This window comes from Barbatula barbatula (genome assembly GCF_947034865.1).
Source record: "Barbatula barbatula genome assembly, chromosome: 7".
In the NCBI taxonomy this organism is placed as follows: Eukaryota; Metazoa; Chordata; class Actinopteri; order Cypriniformes; family Nemacheilidae; genus Barbatula; species Barbatula barbatula.
In genome coordinates this window covers 14,386,675-14,406,533 of record NC_136770.1, presented here as the reverse complement: position 1 = coordinate 14,406,533, position 19,859 = coordinate 14,386,675, and the positions used below count along the sequence as shown (strand labels likewise).

The window sequence follows — 19,859 nt, the reverse complement described above, 5'->3', positions numbered from 1 at the left end:
AATCTATACTTTTGTACAGTTAGATGTTTACGATGGACTCGCTTGTACACAGGCATGTTATTTTACAGTTATCTTGCTTTATTGTACAGATGCCTGAATATCTTTTCTTTTTTGCCATTAAGAGGTGTCAATGGCTTGTCCTGATGTGTAAAAGCACCTTTATATGAGAGCAAAAATAGAGCTATACCTCAGTTTGTGTTTGGTTTTTAATGAGGTTTATAGTTGGAGCCATAATACGTCTGTGAGTGTCTTTAAATTCGTACCCTATGTTGAGGGGTAAGCTTGAGTGTTTTGTTAATGCAGAAGGTGATGTTACACTGCGCTAACAAAGTGTATCTGCACTTTTCTGTTTGATTTATTTTTTGGTGTGTTAAAGGGGTCGCACGCTGGACGAGAGGCACGGCATTGTATTTAAAAAAATCAAACACATTGTTATATATGAGGATACACATGCCGCCCCTGCACCTCTACAATTATGGACGCTGTTGTCCTTGCCGTGACATGGCACTTCTCGTCTGGTGCGTAACCTGCTTTAGTCATATTCTACTCAATAATGCAAGTAAATGTTACATAACAAAGACATGCCCTTCTGCTTGTTAGATACTACTAGTCCATGTTATTGAAAATATCCACATTTATTTAATAAAGTGCACAAAGCATAATGAAATAAAATTAGTATTTTTTTTAATTAGTGTTAATTGTGTATTTTATGTGTTAAGGGAATGGGCGTATGGGTTCAAAAGTGCCAAGCTTTTATCAAATCTATGATTTTACTTAGATATTTTTCAAGTTTTCCTCACTTTGAGTTATTTTACCTATACGTTTGGCCTTTTTAGTATCATGCTGTATATATGAGTAACGTTGAAGTCTTTTTGAGATCTTTTTTTGTCTGCTAATTGTTCATAGTACTATTTGTAAAATGAAACGATTTAGACTAAAATAAACCAACAACAAATACAACAAATAACCTAACAAATAGTGTAAAAGCTGGCTGTGTACATTCCTAAACAACAACCTGCTGAAAAAAGATAATTCAGTGTTGGGCATTATGTTTTCTGGTACAAGCAAAACTGTACATCTTCACAAAGTCAAAAAAATCTCACAGCCTAGTAGATGCAGGATGCAAACTTGTATCCAGAATAGCTCAAAGTAAAAAAAAAAAGCTCCAGTAGTAAGATTAAACATATTAGTGTTCTAAAACTGACTAAACAAATTGAGCTAAATACTTATTTTACTTTGAGCAATTCAGATTTGCATCCATATGTCAGGTGCGAATGCAGTCCCTGTGGCATAATCCATTAGCATTATCTCATGGTCACTAAAAGGGTTTTGGCTTGAGCCTAGGGATAAGGCGACCCTTCTGAGGGGTGGGGGTCTAGTGGTGTAGTCTTCAACCTGGTTAAGGGCATTCTTATATCTATATCTATAGCATTACAGAGATGTCCTACTACCATACTGCCCTTCAGCAAGGCACTTAACCCCAGGTTTATATTTCCCCTTTTACATGTCTCGGTAGCGAGAATACCGCAAGCTGCTTTGGATAGAAGCGTCTGCCAAATGACCACAATGGAGTATCGAACCCCCTACAATTTCAGCGCCATCCCTTAAATGTTACATTTTACAGCCCTGTAACCCACAGCACCATAGGTAAGCTGTTGGGTGTTGAGATGTGACTCAAGTACATTTAAATCTTGATCTGCTGGACTGCGTATATGGCATTTTGGGGAGAGTTTAGGGAGGGCAGTGCTTCAGTGGGAAAAGGACTTTAGCAAAAAGGGAAACTCATCCCTCTTCTGAAACGGTCATCTCACATTTTTGTATTTCTGTGAATTAACACCTTACCCCTAAACAAACAGGGATAAGTCTTTTTCAATTGTATAAGCTCTGAGTCCAGGCTTCATTGCACATCTCTGATAGGCCGATAGGCTTCCCCATAGCCTGGCTCACATGTTGTATGCTACGTATATGGGGTCCAACTGATCTGCCAGGAAGGAGTCTCTCAAGTGCATCCTCTGCTTCTCTCCTCTGGAGTTTATAGGGATGACCCCTGGGTCAACAATAACCACCACACCAACGATAAGATGGTGCTCCTCTAATACAACATTGGTTACCAGTGGAACCAGATCTAATGCATCCTGCTCTGAACCACAGAGTTCAGCTACCACCACCAGCAGGTTTGTCCAGGTGAAAACGGCACTAAGAGAGAGAAAGAAGGATAGTGTGAAAAAATATATGAATGACTGTACATATTTATCTAACCAAACACATGACATTGATTTAAAACGACTACAGACTAAGGTAAACCCCTAAAATTGACAACAGTGATAGCTTTATTTATAGATCTATTTTCAAATGTGCCCAAAGGACAAAGCTAAGTGTGGACACAGATTTTACCTCTCGCCGATGCTTCGGTGTGCACGTGAAACACTGGTCTCAATGTCAATTGGATGATATCGCAAACCTCTCAATTCCAATGTCTCATCCAGAGAGCCCACGACAAACAGGGCGTCATGTCGATCTAAACCACAACAACAAAGTTACAGGAGGGAATATTAAGCATAACCTAAAAGAACATGCACAAAGTTTGCCATAACAATACATATTCTAATCTAATAAGAATCTATATGTGTGTCCCAAACTGCATACGTATGCAATATTCTATACAGTTTTGTAACATACACATTGAAAACAATTATTGAAAAATCTATAACATTTCTGTCTAATGGTGACTGAGGACATTTTTCCTGAAAATAACTATATACAAATTCATTTTCATATTAAGTCGCATTGTGTTATGCATTTGATGTTATTAATTTAAACTTTTGGTAAGTAAAAGTACAGCATATATCTTCAAGCACCAGTCTTCCTGTCTCTTACCTCCACTAGAGTCTGTGAGTTCAGTTCTCTTCACAAAGCCCAGGTATCCAGTTCTGGCCCAGAGTGTTTGTGGATCTCCGAAGCTCAGTTTAGTGTTAAAGTGATCAGCTTGAAGATTTTCCTCTCCGTATATAGTGTAGTACCCTGTTGCGTTATGGGGACTGTTCACCCAAATCTGAGAACAAGAGGAAGTGTAAAAATAAAATCGGTATGTGTACTGGTTGGGCATCACAGCACTAGTGCATAATTCTGGAAAACATACTCTAGAGTCCAGACTATTAACATTGTGAGTGAAAAGTGCACCTCTCCCAGATGAGAATCCCCCAGTGGTCCTCTGGTTTCTGGATTGACTATGATTACCCGCACACCAGGAAGAATCTAAATAAGACAGAGTGAGGCAAATTAAACATTATTGATTCTGTCACAATAATGCACCTGATCTTGGTTTTTCGTATCACTATGTCGTTCTTAAGAATATATCGCTACCACTCTTAAGGTATAACTTAAGAATGACATAGCGTTTAGAAGGTTTCGGGAAACCCAGCCCAAGCCAATATGGTTACTTACCGTTCCAGACTCCATGAGAGGAAGAGACTGTGGTGCTCCTCGCTCCACTAACCTCACCCTACAATACAGAAACACAGTAATCAATGTTACGTTGTAAAGAGTTCGGATTAAGATAAAATCCTTATCCTACCTGTCATGTCGAAGGGACTTCATGTCGACAAATACAGTTGAGGGGTCTGGTCCAGTGGTACCCTGCAAGTGACAAAAATACACAAATAGATCAGGTGCACATCTTGGTCATGTACACAGATATGGTCTTCTACACTATACTTCTACACTATACTTAAAGCAACAATGGCGTGATTCAGATAAACTACCTGTAAGCAGATAGCTAGGTTGACTCTTGAACCAAAGGCGGTGCTGACAGCCCGTGTGGAGAGTCCGATGTCTTTAAACAATTTGGAAAAGGAGTGAGTGAGAGCCAAGCGTGGACGTTCCTCAGCGATCACCACACAGCTCCTCACGCATGACAGATTCACACCACGTGCCTGCAGTCAAACAGATTCAAGAAAAAACATCAAGAATATAAAGAAGCTAAGCACACATGTCTATCGCAATCCGTCTTGTCATAGCGCTGTTATTTGTTTTATAACTTTTGACCAGTATGTGGCGTTGAACCCACAATTATGTGATTTTCTCAGGGTACAGGATACAAAGTTCACAGTCATGTTAATACACAAAACATGAAACTTTGTATCACAGCTGCCAATTAATATCAAAACATCAAATAAGGCCATGCTTTACATGCAAAATATGTTTATGTTGTTATTTAACTTTTACAGGTATGTTCTGAGGTTTATCTAACCCAAATAAGGAGGAATGCTAACCAAACCTATACATATATTTACACACATGTATATTTGCATTTGATATTAAGTAAAAAATTATCATACAATAATCAGTATGTTATAATTGTATCTATACAATATTTAAGGATATTAAAATGATCAAAAATATAAAATACCACTAACATAAAAAATATGTTTGCTTTTATTTACTGCATTTTATCGGTTGTCACTCTTTAGAATTTGTAAAAATGTATAATTTAAATATTAGCACCACTCTTATTCTTAGGATTCTTAAACATTCGTGAACGAGTTTGAATATTAAATGTATTATGGGCTCTTATTGGCCAATCGATATGTTGGAACAATAATATTTTGGGCTACAAAAATTATTTCCAATTCTAGCTTACAAATTATTTTTTAATATGATCACATTCGTGACCCTATACGTTGAATAAGTGTACCTTCAGCAACTCCGTCTGTCCACCCAGGCCTTTGGTGCAGAGCTCCATGACTGAATAAGAGCAGAAAGTGTCTCTTATACGATACTGACTCAGTGTACTCAGCCACAGGGCCAGTGAGATCTCCAGCTCCATAGGAGGAATCAGGATGGACTGGTGACCCGAGTACACGCTGCACAATAAAAGTACAAGTACACAGTAGCTTTAACACATCACACCTTCATATCTACTCAAATCACGATATGCGTCTCATGAACAAAGTCTTGAGTCATTTTTATGTTAGCATGAGTCATTTGTATGTGACTGTTTGCATGTATCCATCTGTTACCTCGCAAGACACCAGAGAACAAAACCATGTCCGCAGTACGGGTCGAGGCAGATGGCGATCTGGCGTGAGGAGTAGAGCTCACACTGCAGCTTTATAGAGCGACACAGAGCGCTCACTGCCGCATGAGAGATCTGATAAACAGCCATTTAGAGAGCGGAGTCTTAAATATATTTTAAATATAACATTTGCTGAAATCAAATGAACATTATAATACACAGCCAATGCAACATGATCATGATAAAAGGGTTAGACCCTTGTGTGTATGAAAGAGACTGCATCAAAACATAATCCCTCAATCTCACTTTAACCCCTGTCAGCATGCCTGTTGTTGAGACGCTGAAGTCCAGGTAGGCGATGACCTCGGCATTAGGCGGTTTGTAAATTGTGGGTGGTCGTTTTCGAGGTAAGTCATCTGGGAAAAACATATAAATTAGTGTAAAGAGTACTGACGTATAAGCACTTGTGAAAGATTTTACTTTAAATTGAATTTTAAGCCTTAATCTGCAATATGTCACTTTTTTGGTTACATAAAATATCTACAAATATCAGTTATTGTGCAAGTATACAACCTTTCCTTGGTTTGCAATGGTAAGCTTATATCAATAAAGTATTATTTTGTGTGTGAGTTTAATATCATTTGAGTCTTAGAAAAATGTCAAATCTCATTAGTTTTTGAATGTCTTAGAACCCATTTGATTTGACAATACGATATTGCAAGCGTCATTACGTATGTAGTTTTCTCATCTATACATTTTCAAAAATGCAACCTGTGTTGGCTACATACACTCAAAATACAAATTTTTAGCTTTAGGAGACATTTAATAAAACCCTGGATTCGAGTGGAGTACTTTCATGATGGATGTATGCGCTATTTTGGAGCTTCAAAACAGCAACACAATTCATTACCATTACAAAGCAAGATAGAACCAAAATTACTCAAATTGTGTCCGGCTGACGCAATAATGGCATAGACATGGCAAGAGGGCAAGTAATTTATGGATTAAAACTCTTTGCATTGTCATTTTCTTCAGGCTTTTGGCCTGCACAAGTTTTTTAAGTGCACCACATGACCCCTATGGAGCAGTAGCTAATCACATGACAATAATTTTGAGCTACAGGAAAAATATGGATTTTGGTTGAATTGGAGATTTTCACCAAAAAGAAATACATTGCCCTTGTCTCGCGATCCCAATGCTCTAAATCTAAAATGATCTTCATTTGTCTATGTTTTCTGAGAGGTGCACCTTCCTAAGTCTTTCCTAATGCAAACTGGATGCGTGTCCATCGGAAGCAAAGTGCTTGCGAATCAGATTTTTTTAGTTATTAAAACACACAGGATGGGACTGATGTTAAGAGAGATATTAAGGCCACGTGTACACGATGAAAAAAGTTTTTCCTTCGCGTTTCATGTACACATGACAGCGTTATCAAAGCGGTCTGCATTTACACGGATCCAGGATGCACGCAAGGCCAGTGGGTGGCGATCTGGTTGTGTAAAGAAACAGGCGTGCCTTGGCACATACTGTAAACATGCACAGTTATAAGCCAAAAGTGCTTTTTAATACCATTGGTCGACGTATACGTGTGTTTAGTCTGGTTGGTTTATTGGTGCAGCAAATCCACATTTTGCTGGGGAAACGTTAATACATAGTCGTGCAGCGATTGCTCACAGTACGGGAAGCCGCCATATTATTTTGGCTATACTCGTGTCTTTTCACAGGCGCAAACATGACGTTTAGAACGTATGATTTTGCGCTGTTATCTTGATTCTGGTTGGCCAAACGAATCCAGGTGCTGGACCAAAGTCGTTTCAGACACTCGAGAGTAGACGTTTAGGATAGAAATTGAGTCTAAGATCAAGCCATAATATTATAGCTGATGAATATAAATCATTTCCTCTGTTTGAAGCAATTCAGCTGCACAGTTAAAATCTAGAACAGTATTGTCCTTCTGTCATGATCATTCACTTAATGCTAGGTTTTTGATATAGATAAAAATTTTGATATAGGTACAGTATGTAGATATTTATGAATGGGTAAATTATAGGAACAAATGTCTTTTAAATTTCATGTTCCAAACACCAAAGGCGATATAGAGGCAAAAGTAACAGACTGCAGCTTTAAACAACCATGAATGTGATTTGCTACTTTCTATTGTCACTTAGAAGTAAACAGTATTTTGAGGAAAGCATGAAGTCATCAATATTTGGGGTTTTCACAAAAGACCAAGACATTTACACATATTCATGTGTATATTCATGCTGCATACACAACACACAGATAATGAAGTAACCGAGCAAGTGTGCACGAGCGTGTGTTACCTGTATCTATTATAATGGGCCATGTTTTTATGTTGACAGTGGCTCCTGCTTCTTTAGATCTGAGAATCCTTGTTAAAACCTGAGTAGTGAGAATGCAGGCAGCCTTACTGACCTGAAAGTGAAAAAAGATGCTGCAATGTTATGAGTGTCATTGCGTAAAGGCCTTATAAAAAAGCAGGTACAGGCAAACATACACAAACACATAAACAAAGAACAAAAGTCTTTTTTAACAAATCTGTAAACATGCGTGTGACTTACATCGATAATCATGCGGACAGTGGGCAAAGTGGCAGAGAGGTTCTGCGGGTGTGGAGGCCTCACGGTGACGGGAATACAGCCAGCATACAAACAGCCGTAAAATGCCGCGATCAGATCTATACCTGCATACAAGAGATGCAAAAGCTAATGTATTGCATATGAATTAATCGAGAACAACCTTCATATCATGACAAACTCCTATTTGTTATTATCTATGGTTCTCAAACTGTGTACATACCACTAGTGGTACTTGAAGAGACCCCTGGCGGTCCGTGACACGACAGAAAATTTAAAACTCTTTACATTTCGTGTTTTTAATATAATGTCAAATGTTTAATACATGATCGATAGATACGGAATACATCTCAGCTTATGTGCAATTTTTATATAGTTGTATGAATTCTTGTTTATTTATCATTGGTCGATGTACCTCAAACACAGAACAGGAGCAGACAGACACTTGTGCATTTCTCACTATCTCTCTCTTCCGATGAGCTGCGTGCAAACCAAGCTTCTTATGCACTTGAATCGCTATTTAAAAATTGTGTTGTTTTTGCAGTGAAGCGCTAATTCAATGAAGCGCGCCGATTTGACAAGAACCGCAGCGGTCTAGACTATTATAGTGTAGCATAAGAATGCAGTAGTCTGCCTAAGCATTTGTGTGTGCATCTACATAAGACATTGTGTGTTACCTGGTGGATACAGAAGCACCACATTCTCTCCAATGTTAATACCACTTCTCTCCATGAGAGCAGCAGCAATCTTCTCTGCTCTTTTATGAAGCTGAACACATGTAGCTGTGCACACAGCCACTCCCTACAAAGAAAGAGAGGGAGAGAATGAAAGAGAGATTGTGGGTTTGTGAATGTGTTACATTAACTCCTTCCAAGTGTCTACTCTTTTACTGGTGTGTATATGTGGCCTTGTTTTTATATCCCGGTGGGGACCTTAACCTGAATGCACACTAACTCATGGGGACTTGAGAAAGCTTTTAAATCATACAGAATAATATTTAAAAAAATCTATAAATGCAAAAAGTTTTCTATGATCTTTAGGTTTAGGGAATAAAATATACTGTTTGTGCAGTATAAAAATCATTACGCCTGGACTGTCCGCATAGAGATAAAAAACAGACGTGTGTGTGTGTGTGTGTGTGTGTGTGTGTGTGTGTGTTATACCTTTGCATTTAACAGCACAAAGAGTGTGTGGTCAGGGTCTGTTTGTGCTCTCCACTGCAAAGCCTCTGTGAGGAACTGATGCTGAGAAATAAAGAATCATTATAAGATTAATATAATGTATTAATATCCACATCTCACAGCAGTAAAATGTTTAATAGAAAAGCTCGATCACAAAACATAATAAAGAAATACATAAAGAAAAACAACTAATCAAAGTGTATGTAAGCGAATTTCCTTGTTGCAGAATGACTCTTTAAATTTGAATAAACCTTTGTGTAATGTCAAAAGACCCAAGAATATGTATTAAGGTGTGCCGAAGACCTCAGTGCTTACCATCATCGTAGGCCACATGCACAGCTGCATCCACACGCAAGCATTAAAATATCACAAAATGCATTTCAAACAAACAACCGGACCATAAAGTGACTGCATTTTGTAATGCACATCTCAAAGACTCACAATTAAATGTTGCAATGTATGATCTTACCTTCCTGACCAGGTCTTGGTCCTCAATCAGTCCAAGGTCCCGGCCCGCAGCCTGTGCAATTCTCTTCCCAGCAACCAAATTACCCACCATGATGGACGCAGGGCCGACGCCAACTAAAAACACAATTCATTTAGAGAGTAAAATCACATATGATTTTGAAGATTCACTGACACACACCTGGTTGTTTCTGGCGTGGTTTGGGCATGTTGGTGACGCATGTGTGGGGGCACACGAGGATGTTGCAGGGATGCAGCGCCCCCTCCAGGAAGAGTTGCTTAGTGTCTGAGATGTGAATACCCCCTAGGGGAGTTTTGGGTAGCGTGTTGGCGGGAACCAGTGCAAGGCAATACAGTCCCACCTGATGAATGCTGTCAATTGCCTGAAGTCAAGAATACAAATAAAATGAAACTTTAAAATTTGTTGTTGAAAATGTGAGTGTTAAAGCTTTAAAAAGTGTACCTGCAGGACCCGACTCATCCACTGAAAGCTATCTTCCTCACTGGCATCAGGTCTCTGCTCTGCTACGATTACAATCCTCTCATCAAAGAACACAGTCACTGAGAACACAGCGATCCTACAAAACACACACTTCACATTTCAAATCTACTCTCATTAAAACAAACAAATCCATAATACATTACACAAGAACAACATTAAAACAAATTGTCAACACACATTGTGTCAAAGTGGGCTGTTTCTGGACATCGAACGCAAGTTTGAAACCTCAAACTGTATTACTGAAATGAATGTGCACATGCAATGCCCCACAATTCTGTATAGATGGCTAATTTTGCCAGGATTTTATAAATAATAGTGCTTCATTGATCTTTGTAGTTTTGAAAGTTGTATGTGCACAGGTTATACATACAAACACCCTCACCTGCCTCTGTATACAGTCTTGACAGGTTCCACAGCGAGCGCCGTCGCTACTAGATCATCAGCATTGTGACGACGACCGCTGACCATCAGCAAGCCCTCATTCTTACCCACCACAAATATCAGACTACCCTACACAAAAAAAATGAAGGAAAGATTAGAAGACATTAGCAGCACAGTTCCTCTTTTAGTGCTGTAGTCGACAAATGTAAGGGTCTGTGTCCACCTTGTTTTTTCAATTGTTTTCAATGGAAACGCCGCACTTTATTACAAAAAAATCAGATTACGTTTTTTCTACGCGCTCAGCGCTGGTGCTATGAATTTCTCCCACGGTCATCTCCGGCTTTCGACCGGGCGCCCAGAGTTGAAAAATGCTCAACTTTGGGCAGAACGCTGCACCTGCAGCACCGTTTTCAGCTTCGTAAATGTGCCTCGGTGGACACAGCCCTTTAAAGTCCAAAACTGCCCTGGCTGTATTTTCCACTTACCGGTCCTACAAACCCCAGTAACCCGGATCGCACAAATGGGATTTCACCAATAGGAGCACCACTAGCGTTGACTGGAATCACCTGTAAAGTGTATAACAACGCAACAATTTCCAGCAATTATTGTTTGTGTAATTTATAACATCATAATGTTGCCACTGACTGCCGTACCTCAAAGTTGTTTTTGGTAACCCCAGGCAGACCGTAGTACATGGTCCCGCCCGCACGAGAGTTTACAACGATCTCTCCAATCTCATCCGTCTTACACAGCATAGGCGGCCCGTCCGGTTTTACAATGCACATCAATGCTAACACACAATACACAGATTTAATTCATGCATACATAACCACAATCTTTGTGTAATGAATGACCATACCGGTACAAAGTATCATATATTAATACATACTGTACATAGATAAATAAGGTATCAGATATTACGTTTTTTAATGTATAACATGGTATGAAATGACTACAAAATTCATACACCGTGGTGTTAACATTAAAGTTCTTCAAAGAATACAATATTCCCATCATTTTGCTCGTTTTAAAAAATAAACATGAAAATAATATGCAGTTGGTGGTTTGATGTGAAACATGCATTAACATCCCAGATTTCTTATTGTTTTATGACACAACACACCTCCAGGCATGACATGTCCCACATCCTGTACAGTAAGAGCAGAGTTCTTGTCTTCAGTATTGACCCTGATGACTCCATGACTCAGACCAGTCATTGACAAGATGGCTCTCGCTGGTAGAGGAGCACCAGAGAGCCCAGGCCTAAAGAAATATATATCAAATATTTTTGACTCGTAGATAAAAAAGCGGCATATTATTTAAACAGACAAAACTGGCAACATATAAAAAATGATTTACCTGCGTATGGCAACTGTCATGGCCTCAGGTGATGTAGCACACGGGCAGATGACCTCCGGCTTCAGGCCATGAGCCTGGAATACGTTCAAAAACGCATCACATGATGAAACTGACCCTAAATTTAGAAAGAGAAAAAACAAATGAACGTATAATAGAAGCATAAATAACTTTCAAATGAACAGCATCTACAAGGCTTGTGAGCGTAACTCACAGGGATTGGCTCCGTCTGCAACAATCAGCATGCGCAGAGAGGCCAAACTGGTTTCTCTCTGGTCTCTGTGTGCCATCATCGCCCAGTGCAGATCACGGCACTTTACCAGAGCCACCCGCGCTACAGGAGTACACACGCTTGTCAGACCAAAGTTTTCGCATGTAGTGAACAAAGAAATTTTTTGTCACGCGTCAGTGTGCATCTTACCTTTATGTATGTGAACTCGCTGAACCCAGGACAGTGGACAGGCCTTCATTACTGCATATGGAACACTGATGGTGTGGATTCGGTTCATCACACTCTGGAACATACACAAAAAGACAGATGTTTTTGCATAAAGGAAACAGACACAATGTAACGAGTACCATTATTTTTCCTTTGACATTGTTCTCAAGAAAATTGAGCGTTTCCTTTAGATTACTGTAAATGGCATTATAATAACCGTACATTTACATTTATTCATTTGGCAGATGCTTTTATCCAAAGCGACTTACAAGTACGAGAGCATATAAACATTTTGTCAGTACACCAAACAGTACTGTTAGTTTAAAATTACAGTTTACTGTAACTTGAAACACATATAAAACACTTCGTGTCACAAAAAATTGTATTGTGAAAAAACAAAATAAGATTTAATTTGTTTTTTAAATGAAATATTTGGAATAAAATTATACAGATATTTCGGTATCATAAGGTTGTATTAATTAACAGTAGAAAATGAATTTGCCGACATTATCTAACAATGAACGATTATCTTAGCATTTACTACTCCTTGTTGATGTTAGTAAATGCAGTTATTCATGTTTGTTCATGTTGCATTAACTAATGTTAACAGACACAAACCTTTTACTTTAAAGCTGTATTAGTAAATTCAGAAATGAACATGAAATAAGATTAATAAATGCTGTAGAAGTAGAGTTCATTGTTAGTTTATTTTAGCTAAAGAAATAACTAATTGTTAACAAATAGCACCTTATTGTAAAGTGTTACAAATATTTCTTTGCCTCAGGTTTAAAATGATTTGACTGAGTTTTTTTATTTGTAATATAAACAAACTAACAAAAAACGTTTTTGCGTTGGTACATAAAAATGTTTTTCTTCTTACCACAAACTCCAATGGTAAGTATTTCATAACTTATCATATAAACCAGAGTTATTATCGTTTTGATTTTAGTTTTATTTAGTTTTAAATCATATTTTAAATTGGCTTTTATTTTTAGAATTTTAGTTTTTATGTTGATTTTAGTTAAAGAGTTATCAACTTTGTTATATGCTTTTGTCATTCTCTGTTTTATGTTTGCTACAGTATATTATTTTTCCAATAACTTTAAAGCCAAACTTTGATTTGATTTCAATAAACAAAAACGCTTTCAAAGTTTTAATTTTAGTAACCTTAAATCACCTTGAAAACTATTGGGTACGATTTCGGTAAGTGTCAATTTGACATCATTTGACTTCCACTCACATAAAGAAAAGTACACAAAGCCTGCAACTGTATGTTTCAACCATAGATATTGATATAGAGGCAAAAGTTATGAATTCCATATTTAAAAAGGTGTTTTATAAACGGTCTGGTGACCAAAACCGGTGACAAACTCTGATCTACAGGCTTTTGACACTCACCGTAAGAACTCCGTGCCACAAACCCATGTCCTTCTTAAAGTCCAAAACATTCACCAGCGTCTCACCTGCGTACAGACGTATGTAGTTACATCTCTGACTGTGTAGTGCATAAAGCTGCATTGCTGATTATTTGATTTAGTGTAGCTGCAATAGAAGGATGGTGTTTCCATAGCAACCGAACCACTCACCCTCACAGTAGTTACAGGCCTGAGTAAGTGCCTGGCAATGTGTTAACATGGCAACCTTTGAAACCGCAACACCCATCACTGTACCTTCCTTACTGGCCTTATACTGCATCAGAGAAATACAACAGACACGCACATAAACAAGAGTTGAAGACCAAACTATTGAAGATGTCAAAACAAATAGGCAAATAAAATGTGTGCAATATTCTGTATGTTTAATATATATCGATTTATTGTTACAATGGAGTAACACGTGATTTCACCTCTATGTACGCTGTGTCAGTGTTGGCTGTCGGGATATGTGGCTGCCAGTCTTTCGAAGGCTTGGTGAGGTATTTGGAGTCAGTCACCACCCACTTTAACCTGGGCCAGCCTATCAAAAAGAACCATTATAAAGCCAGCTCACAGACTTCCTGAACACTTTGGAAATGTGATGGATCATACAGTGTGTGTCAGGACTATCACCTTTAAATTGCAATATTTCTCCAGTGGGGGTTTTCGGTAAACCCTTCAGACAGATCTCACTGGTCAGAGCTAGGCCCACCCCACAGCTTCCCAACAAGAAACCAACCTGACTGCTCCCCACGTCCTGTAATGGGACACAGAAACATTTGGACCACGATGTGAACCAAAAGCAGGCTATTTACGTTTGAAAGATATCTAAAAGAGGGTGCTCTCTAATGTTTACCTTTCGTGATAGCGGAACTTCAATGGGCACGGGAATGACCTCAGCCAACAAACAGCCATAAAACGCAACCCAAAACATACCAGGGTCACTGTTAGGATACACCAGCGCCACCTAGATGCACATCAAGACATAGCATGTAAAAACTTTACGATAATTGTTTTTGGGAAATTCCTTTTCTATGCATATTGCTTCATCACAAGATGTTAAACGTATGACAGCAAAATTATAATGCATAAAAAACTAATAAAAGTTGTCACTAAGAACTGTTTTTTTCCCCTACAGTTTTAAAGGGATAGTTCACCGAAATATGAAAATACTGTCATCATTCAATCACACTTGTGTCATTTCAAAACTATATAACTTACTTTCTTCTGCAGAACACAAAAGAAGATATTCTGAAAAACGGTGGTACCCATTTACTTCTATTTTATTGACACAAAACCAATGCAGGGCTGTGGGTACCACCATTGCTCGGTAATGTTAATATTGACAGAATTTTCCTTTGTGTGTTAACTATCCCTTGTTGAATGCTGTTTTTCTTACCCGATCTCCGGGTTTGAGGATCTGCTCATTTTTGGTACCCAGTTTGTTGAGGAGAGTGTAGGCCAGCTTCACACTACGACTCCACAGTTTTCCTGCCAACCAAAGTCAACCTCAACCATCAGCCAATCACAACACTCTGTCAAGTATCTTGTAGGTGATCTGGCTCAGTCTTACCATATGTAAGTGTATAAAGCGGTTTCCCAGTGATGTCAAGAGCTGTAAGGGCAGGACTTTTGCCCTGCGTGGCGCCCCATCGGGTTAACGCCGCTTGGAGGGCAGGAGGCCAGTTACTGACAACACCCAAAGGCTCCCCCTTCACGGGGATAATCTGACGACCTTCTGGTTTAGGAGTGTTAGGATCTGCCCGAGGAACTGAGGAGAGAGAGAGACGAACAATGGGATTTAAAGGGACAGTTCACTTAAAAGAAATGTAAAAAATTAGCATTCACTCATTTCATAATTTTTTACCTTCCACAATCTCCTCTTGGTCATCCATGAAGTACTCACTGAGCGGGGGCCGTTTGGGTCGTTTCAGTGTATTAAGCAGCTGCTGGATCTTCGTGGAGACACGACTGGACACTGGGACACCTACATCAGGATCAGGCAGGGCGGGTTGAGACAGACAAGCAAACACGCACACATACATACTCTGCTCACCTAGGTCTCTGCAAATTATGACTAGACCTCACAATGGCCCCAGAAAGTATTTTGAAACTCAAACCACACTTTGTGTGAATTCTTTGTACGAGATAACAAATATTGAAATAAAGTGGCACCAGCAAAAACAATTGATGGTAGAGCTTTTTTAAAATGACTTTTCAGAGAAAACGTTTTAAACTTATCATATTAACTACACATCTGGCAAGTCTGACATTTAGAATTATATGATTTTTAATAAAATAATATATAAATAAATACTTCTAATAAAAATAGTATTTATAATAATCAGCATTTTATTTATTTATTTGCATTTATGATGATCACTTTTGTATATATCCAAAACAATCTTAAATTCATGACCGTATGCTCTTTCTTTAATATTATTGCCAGATGTTTTGACATAGGTGTTCAAATACCTTTTTGTGGCCAATGTATGTATGGGTAGTTGACAGATACAGTATACCATACATGTGTCCTATGGTGTGACATAGCACACATTTAATAAAGCTATTTTTAATAAACTAATTAATTTATATTTATAATATAAAATAGTATAAGACAGATTTATCTTGATTGTTAGTTTTCTCTACATTTATGCGGTCATCCCACAGGACACATATACATAATATTTGTCAACTACCCATATATATCTCACAGTGGTATTTTTCAGTCCTGTCCAAACATATCATATATATATATATATATATATATATATATATATATATATATATCAAAAGGTTTCCGCTGCCAGATTAAATCAGAGTAAAGTATTTGATTATCTTTTTAATAACATATTCTATTCATCATTTATAGTATATAAAATACAGACCGCTATAAAACAGCTCTTATTGAAATGTTACAAAGGCTCAGGAAAGAGTAAAACCACATGTAAGCACACATAATGCGTAAGTGATCATTTGTATTAATATTTTATATTATTCATCTAATTGTTAGTTTGAATTTGGCTTGTGCTCTCTTTACATAACGCAGACACACAGTATACAAACACCAACACAGGTTCAAACTACAGGACATGTGCAAGACTTATTGTCACCTCTGCCTACTCTTCTCACTGACAGAGAAAAGCAACATGACACAAGTGGATAAAAGGCAGAAAAGGAAAAAGAAACAGGATGCAGTTAATGAAGCGTTGTTGAAAGAGGCATGAAAGAGATTTATGAGGAGCACTCACAGTCTGACATACATTTTAAAATGTATGTACAATTAATGTACCAACCACCCAAATATGTTTTCATCTCACTGTTTTTATCTTAAAAATCAGTAAGGATGTTTTATTTGTACTTGTTTGTACAAGTCAACACACACACACACACTCAGTACCGTCTGCTGTCTCCATCATGCTGGACCGGCTCGGTCCTCGACTCATTCCTCGCACCACAGCATTGGTAGGGAAATCCACACGAGAGCCTCTGGCATGAGCTTGGGATGGTACCTCAGGTGGCCCGACTCCTCCTCCTGGATCTGACACAGAATAACACATGTTACATCCATTCAACATTCAACCATGTCTTATGCCAGAGTCTGTAAATAATGCCTATAATTTCAATATTTATTTTCGTTTTATTTCCTTTTTATTAATATTTTACTTTAGCTTTTATATTGTAATATTTATCAACTTTGTTATATGCTTTTGTCATTTTTTTTCATGTTGTTATTTAAGATTATCTTTTTATTCTTGTTTATTATTATAATTTTAGTGCTTTAAACTTATTATCAGTTTATTTCTGAGGCAACATTTAAATACTTTTTTTGGTTATATTTTTCCAATCATTTTTTATTTGATTTCAATAAACAAAATGAACACTTTCAAAGTTTTCGTTTTAGTCTCATGCCAATTTTAATCTAAAAATCACTAAATTATAGATGTTGGAAGTATTACCCTGTGTAAATAGTGTCTACAGAGATGAAAATGGCATTTCTTGTTGTATTTAAATAACTATCAATTAACGTAAGCCCAGGTGCGCAAATGACAGACTACGGTACATATTGTCTATAGTTAAGGTCTTTGCACATACGGTCCGACATTTTTGTATGCGTTATTTCGTATCAAAACGCCTTTCAAAATCCTTGCTGCGGATGCCAAAAACGTAAAAAATCTGATCCATTCCGGATATTTTTTTGACGGACAAAAATAAATGTGATTGACACAACGTGATGTCGAATTATTTTATTTAACGTGCGGAAATTTTTTATACAAATTTCCGACTCAATGTGCAATCGCCTTTACTGTTAACATCTCTTGACATTTTACCCACACTCAGGTTAAGTCATGTGCACTCCCTTAATGAACACAGACTGGAATTAAGCATATATATATTAAAGCATAATAGATGATCATTCCTAAACCGCATCGTAACATAGCGCGTCTCAAAGAGTCTTTAGTATTTATTATTTCATCAGTTGCTATGTAAGGACCAATCATTCATAGGCTTTAAATACACTGCTTGACAAGAGAGTTGGGGAGAGGCTAAAGGAGTGAGGCCTATGGAGGGGCGGAGAGAAATTCATAACTCACAGCAATTGGCAGCAGTGGTATATAGAAGTAGCGTTCTACCATATTTTAATGTTATAACGAAATGTTAACTTATGAAAGTATCATTTCAAATACGGTAGAACAGGACTTCTATATACCACTGCTGTGTGCCGCAATGTACATCATCGGCAAAATAATTTTTTTTCATTTCTCTCTTGCTTTAAGTCTCACCAGCCGAAAATTGGCTGGGGTTCTTCCTGTGAAACGGGGAAGTCATGCAAATAGCAAATTCTTACACACACAGGGCAAAGTTAAAATTTGCTAACACTTAACTTTACCTCTTCCCTTTCTTCTCAAAAGACAAACAAATAATCCAAACAATAATTTCACATAAATAAAGATGTTTAGAAGCAATTGCGAAATACAAAAAGATATGCACAACGACTGGATAAGCATATAAAAATTAAACAAAATGGCTAAAAAAGTATGTGGGGTAATGTGTGGCACACCAACCTATACGTGTTGCAGCGAAGGCCTCTGCCAGGGCGGAGGGCTGTGAGTGCGAGTGGGGTGGCTGAACCTGGTGAGGAGGGGGTGGGGCCTGTTGAGACTGTGCGGCCTGTGCGGGGCGAGACTCTCCATGAGACAGAGTGGAGGAGGCAGAGGAGGAGGTGGAGGAGCCGTGAAGAGAACTATTGATCCAGGTGTCTGGAGACTGCTGTGGCCCTGCACTTTCACTGGACACTGCCTCATCTTCAGAGGAAGACGAGGAGTCTGCGAGAATAAGATGCAAAGGAAACTATGAAAGAACAGGTACTATGATGAGACAACTCATTTTTACAATTGAATAGTAAGCTATGTTACTCAGTTCACATACCAAACAGTTACTTTATTACTGTATGTGCTGTAGATTTAATAACTGTCTCATAGCATGCGAGTGTAACCGTTTTGGTGTGTTTATGTGTGGTATCTTACCTGGCGGGGTGCAGTTGTCAATTGGTGACTGTACATAAGTGGAACGCCGTTTGGTTGGCATTGGAAGCGCCATCTTTTCCTCCTTATGCTTTGCCAATGCTGCTTGAACCGCCTCTGTATGAATGTCTGAGAAAAAAGGTCAATTTCGAGTCACAGGACACGCAAAAAACAATAACATTGTTATCAATGTTATCAATAATCTCTACAGGGTTTATGCAGGTTTCAGAAAGTCACATTTAAGACTTTTTAAGACCTAATATTTTGATTTTGGAATTTAAGACTTTTCTTTGACTGATCGAGGTGTAAGCAGATTTTTCAGCAGATGTTTTTTACCCAACGTGACAGGGACAGTCAACATCCTGAGGTTAAGCGCTTTGCTCGAGGGCACAACAGTAATTGAAATCTCATAAATGTTCCAGTCGATGCTTTGCCGCAAACTGATTACAATCCTTTGTGTTAGCACAGCTCCTTAACCAGCAGGCTATCACACTGAAGACAGGGAATGTTGGTAACGCTTACATAACAAGGACATGAACATAAATTATGTAGTGAATTCAACAGATCACTGAAGTAGCGAATTGCAAAAAGACTTCGCAAACACTCCTACCATTGGTTGGTCACACAAATAGCGGCCTCGCTCCGAACTCAAAATATGTATTTAGCCTATGCTGCCATATCTGGCTTGTCAGAGTAAACTAGGTTATGTTTTTAAAGGGATAGTTCACCGAAAAAAATAAATTCTGTCATCTTTTACTTACATTAGAGTTGTTCCAAATTTGTGTGAATGTATTTATTTTGATGAACACAGAGAAACATATTTGGAAGAATGCTTATAACCAAACAGTTATTGGATGGTTCTTCAATGGGCTTGACTAACATAGTAGGAAAAATTACTTTATAACATTTTTGTTATACAAACACCAAAGATGATATTATGAATAATGTAGGAAAGCAACAGTTCTGGGGCACTTTTGACTACCA

General features: G+C 38.1%; 1 protein-coding gene across 1 annotated transcript in view; it reads right to left on the bottom strand.

Annotated features, from left to right (window-relative positions):
- Positions 1-301: 301 nt before the first annotated feature.
- The window catches only part of dip2bb (disco-interacting protein 2 homolog Bb), a gene marked incomplete at its 5' end in the record, with an annotated part of 34,643 nt that continues 15,085 nt past the window's right edge, over positions 302-19,859 (bottom strand). Inside the window, 35 exons of the mRNA XM_079460563.1 lie at positions 302-2,196; positions 2,395-2,518; positions 2,878-3,052; positions 3,181-3,255; positions 3,445-3,502; positions 3,575-3,636; positions 3,762-3,932; positions 4,694-4,862; positions 5,019-5,149; positions 5,321-5,430; positions 7,339-7,450; positions 7,597-7,718; positions 8,289-8,412; positions 8,775-8,855; positions 9,262-9,374; positions 9,439-9,640; positions 9,721-9,835; positions 10,142-10,269; positions 10,626-10,706; positions 10,794-10,930; positions 11,264-11,403; positions 11,500-11,614; positions 11,711-11,830; positions 11,918-12,011; positions 13,334-13,398; positions 13,522-13,624; positions 13,782-13,891; positions 13,984-14,107; positions 14,207-14,317; positions 14,750-14,841; positions 14,924-15,121; positions 15,218-15,337; positions 16,751-16,891; positions 18,417-18,677; positions 18,879-19,004. Coding sequence (XP_079316689.1) covers positions 1,944-2,196; positions 2,395-2,518; positions 2,878-3,052; positions 3,181-3,255; positions 3,445-3,502; positions 3,575-3,636; positions 3,762-3,932; positions 4,694-4,862; positions 5,019-5,149; positions 5,321-5,430; positions 7,339-7,450; positions 7,597-7,718; positions 8,289-8,412; positions 8,775-8,855; positions 9,262-9,374; positions 9,439-9,640; positions 9,721-9,835; positions 10,142-10,269; positions 10,626-10,706; positions 10,794-10,930; positions 11,264-11,403; positions 11,500-11,614; positions 11,711-11,830; positions 11,918-12,011; positions 13,334-13,398; positions 13,522-13,624; positions 13,782-13,891; positions 13,984-14,107; positions 14,207-14,317; positions 14,750-14,841; positions 14,924-15,121; positions 15,218-15,337; positions 16,751-16,891; positions 18,417-18,677; positions 18,879-19,004 — 4,463 coding nt within the window. The 3' untranslated portion in view covers positions 302-1,943. The remainder of the gene's footprint in view (positions 2,197-2,394; positions 2,519-2,877; positions 3,053-3,180; positions 3,256-3,444; positions 3,503-3,574; positions 3,637-3,761; positions 3,933-4,693; positions 4,863-5,018; positions 5,150-5,320; positions 5,431-7,338; positions 7,451-7,596; positions 7,719-8,288; positions 8,413-8,774; positions 8,856-9,261; positions 9,375-9,438; positions 9,641-9,720; positions 9,836-10,141; positions 10,270-10,625; positions 10,707-10,793; positions 10,931-11,263; positions 11,404-11,499; positions 11,615-11,710; positions 11,831-11,917; positions 12,012-13,333; positions 13,399-13,521; positions 13,625-13,781; positions 13,892-13,983; positions 14,108-14,206; positions 14,318-14,749; positions 14,842-14,923; positions 15,122-15,217; positions 15,338-16,750; positions 16,892-18,416; positions 18,678-18,878; positions 19,005-19,859) is intronic.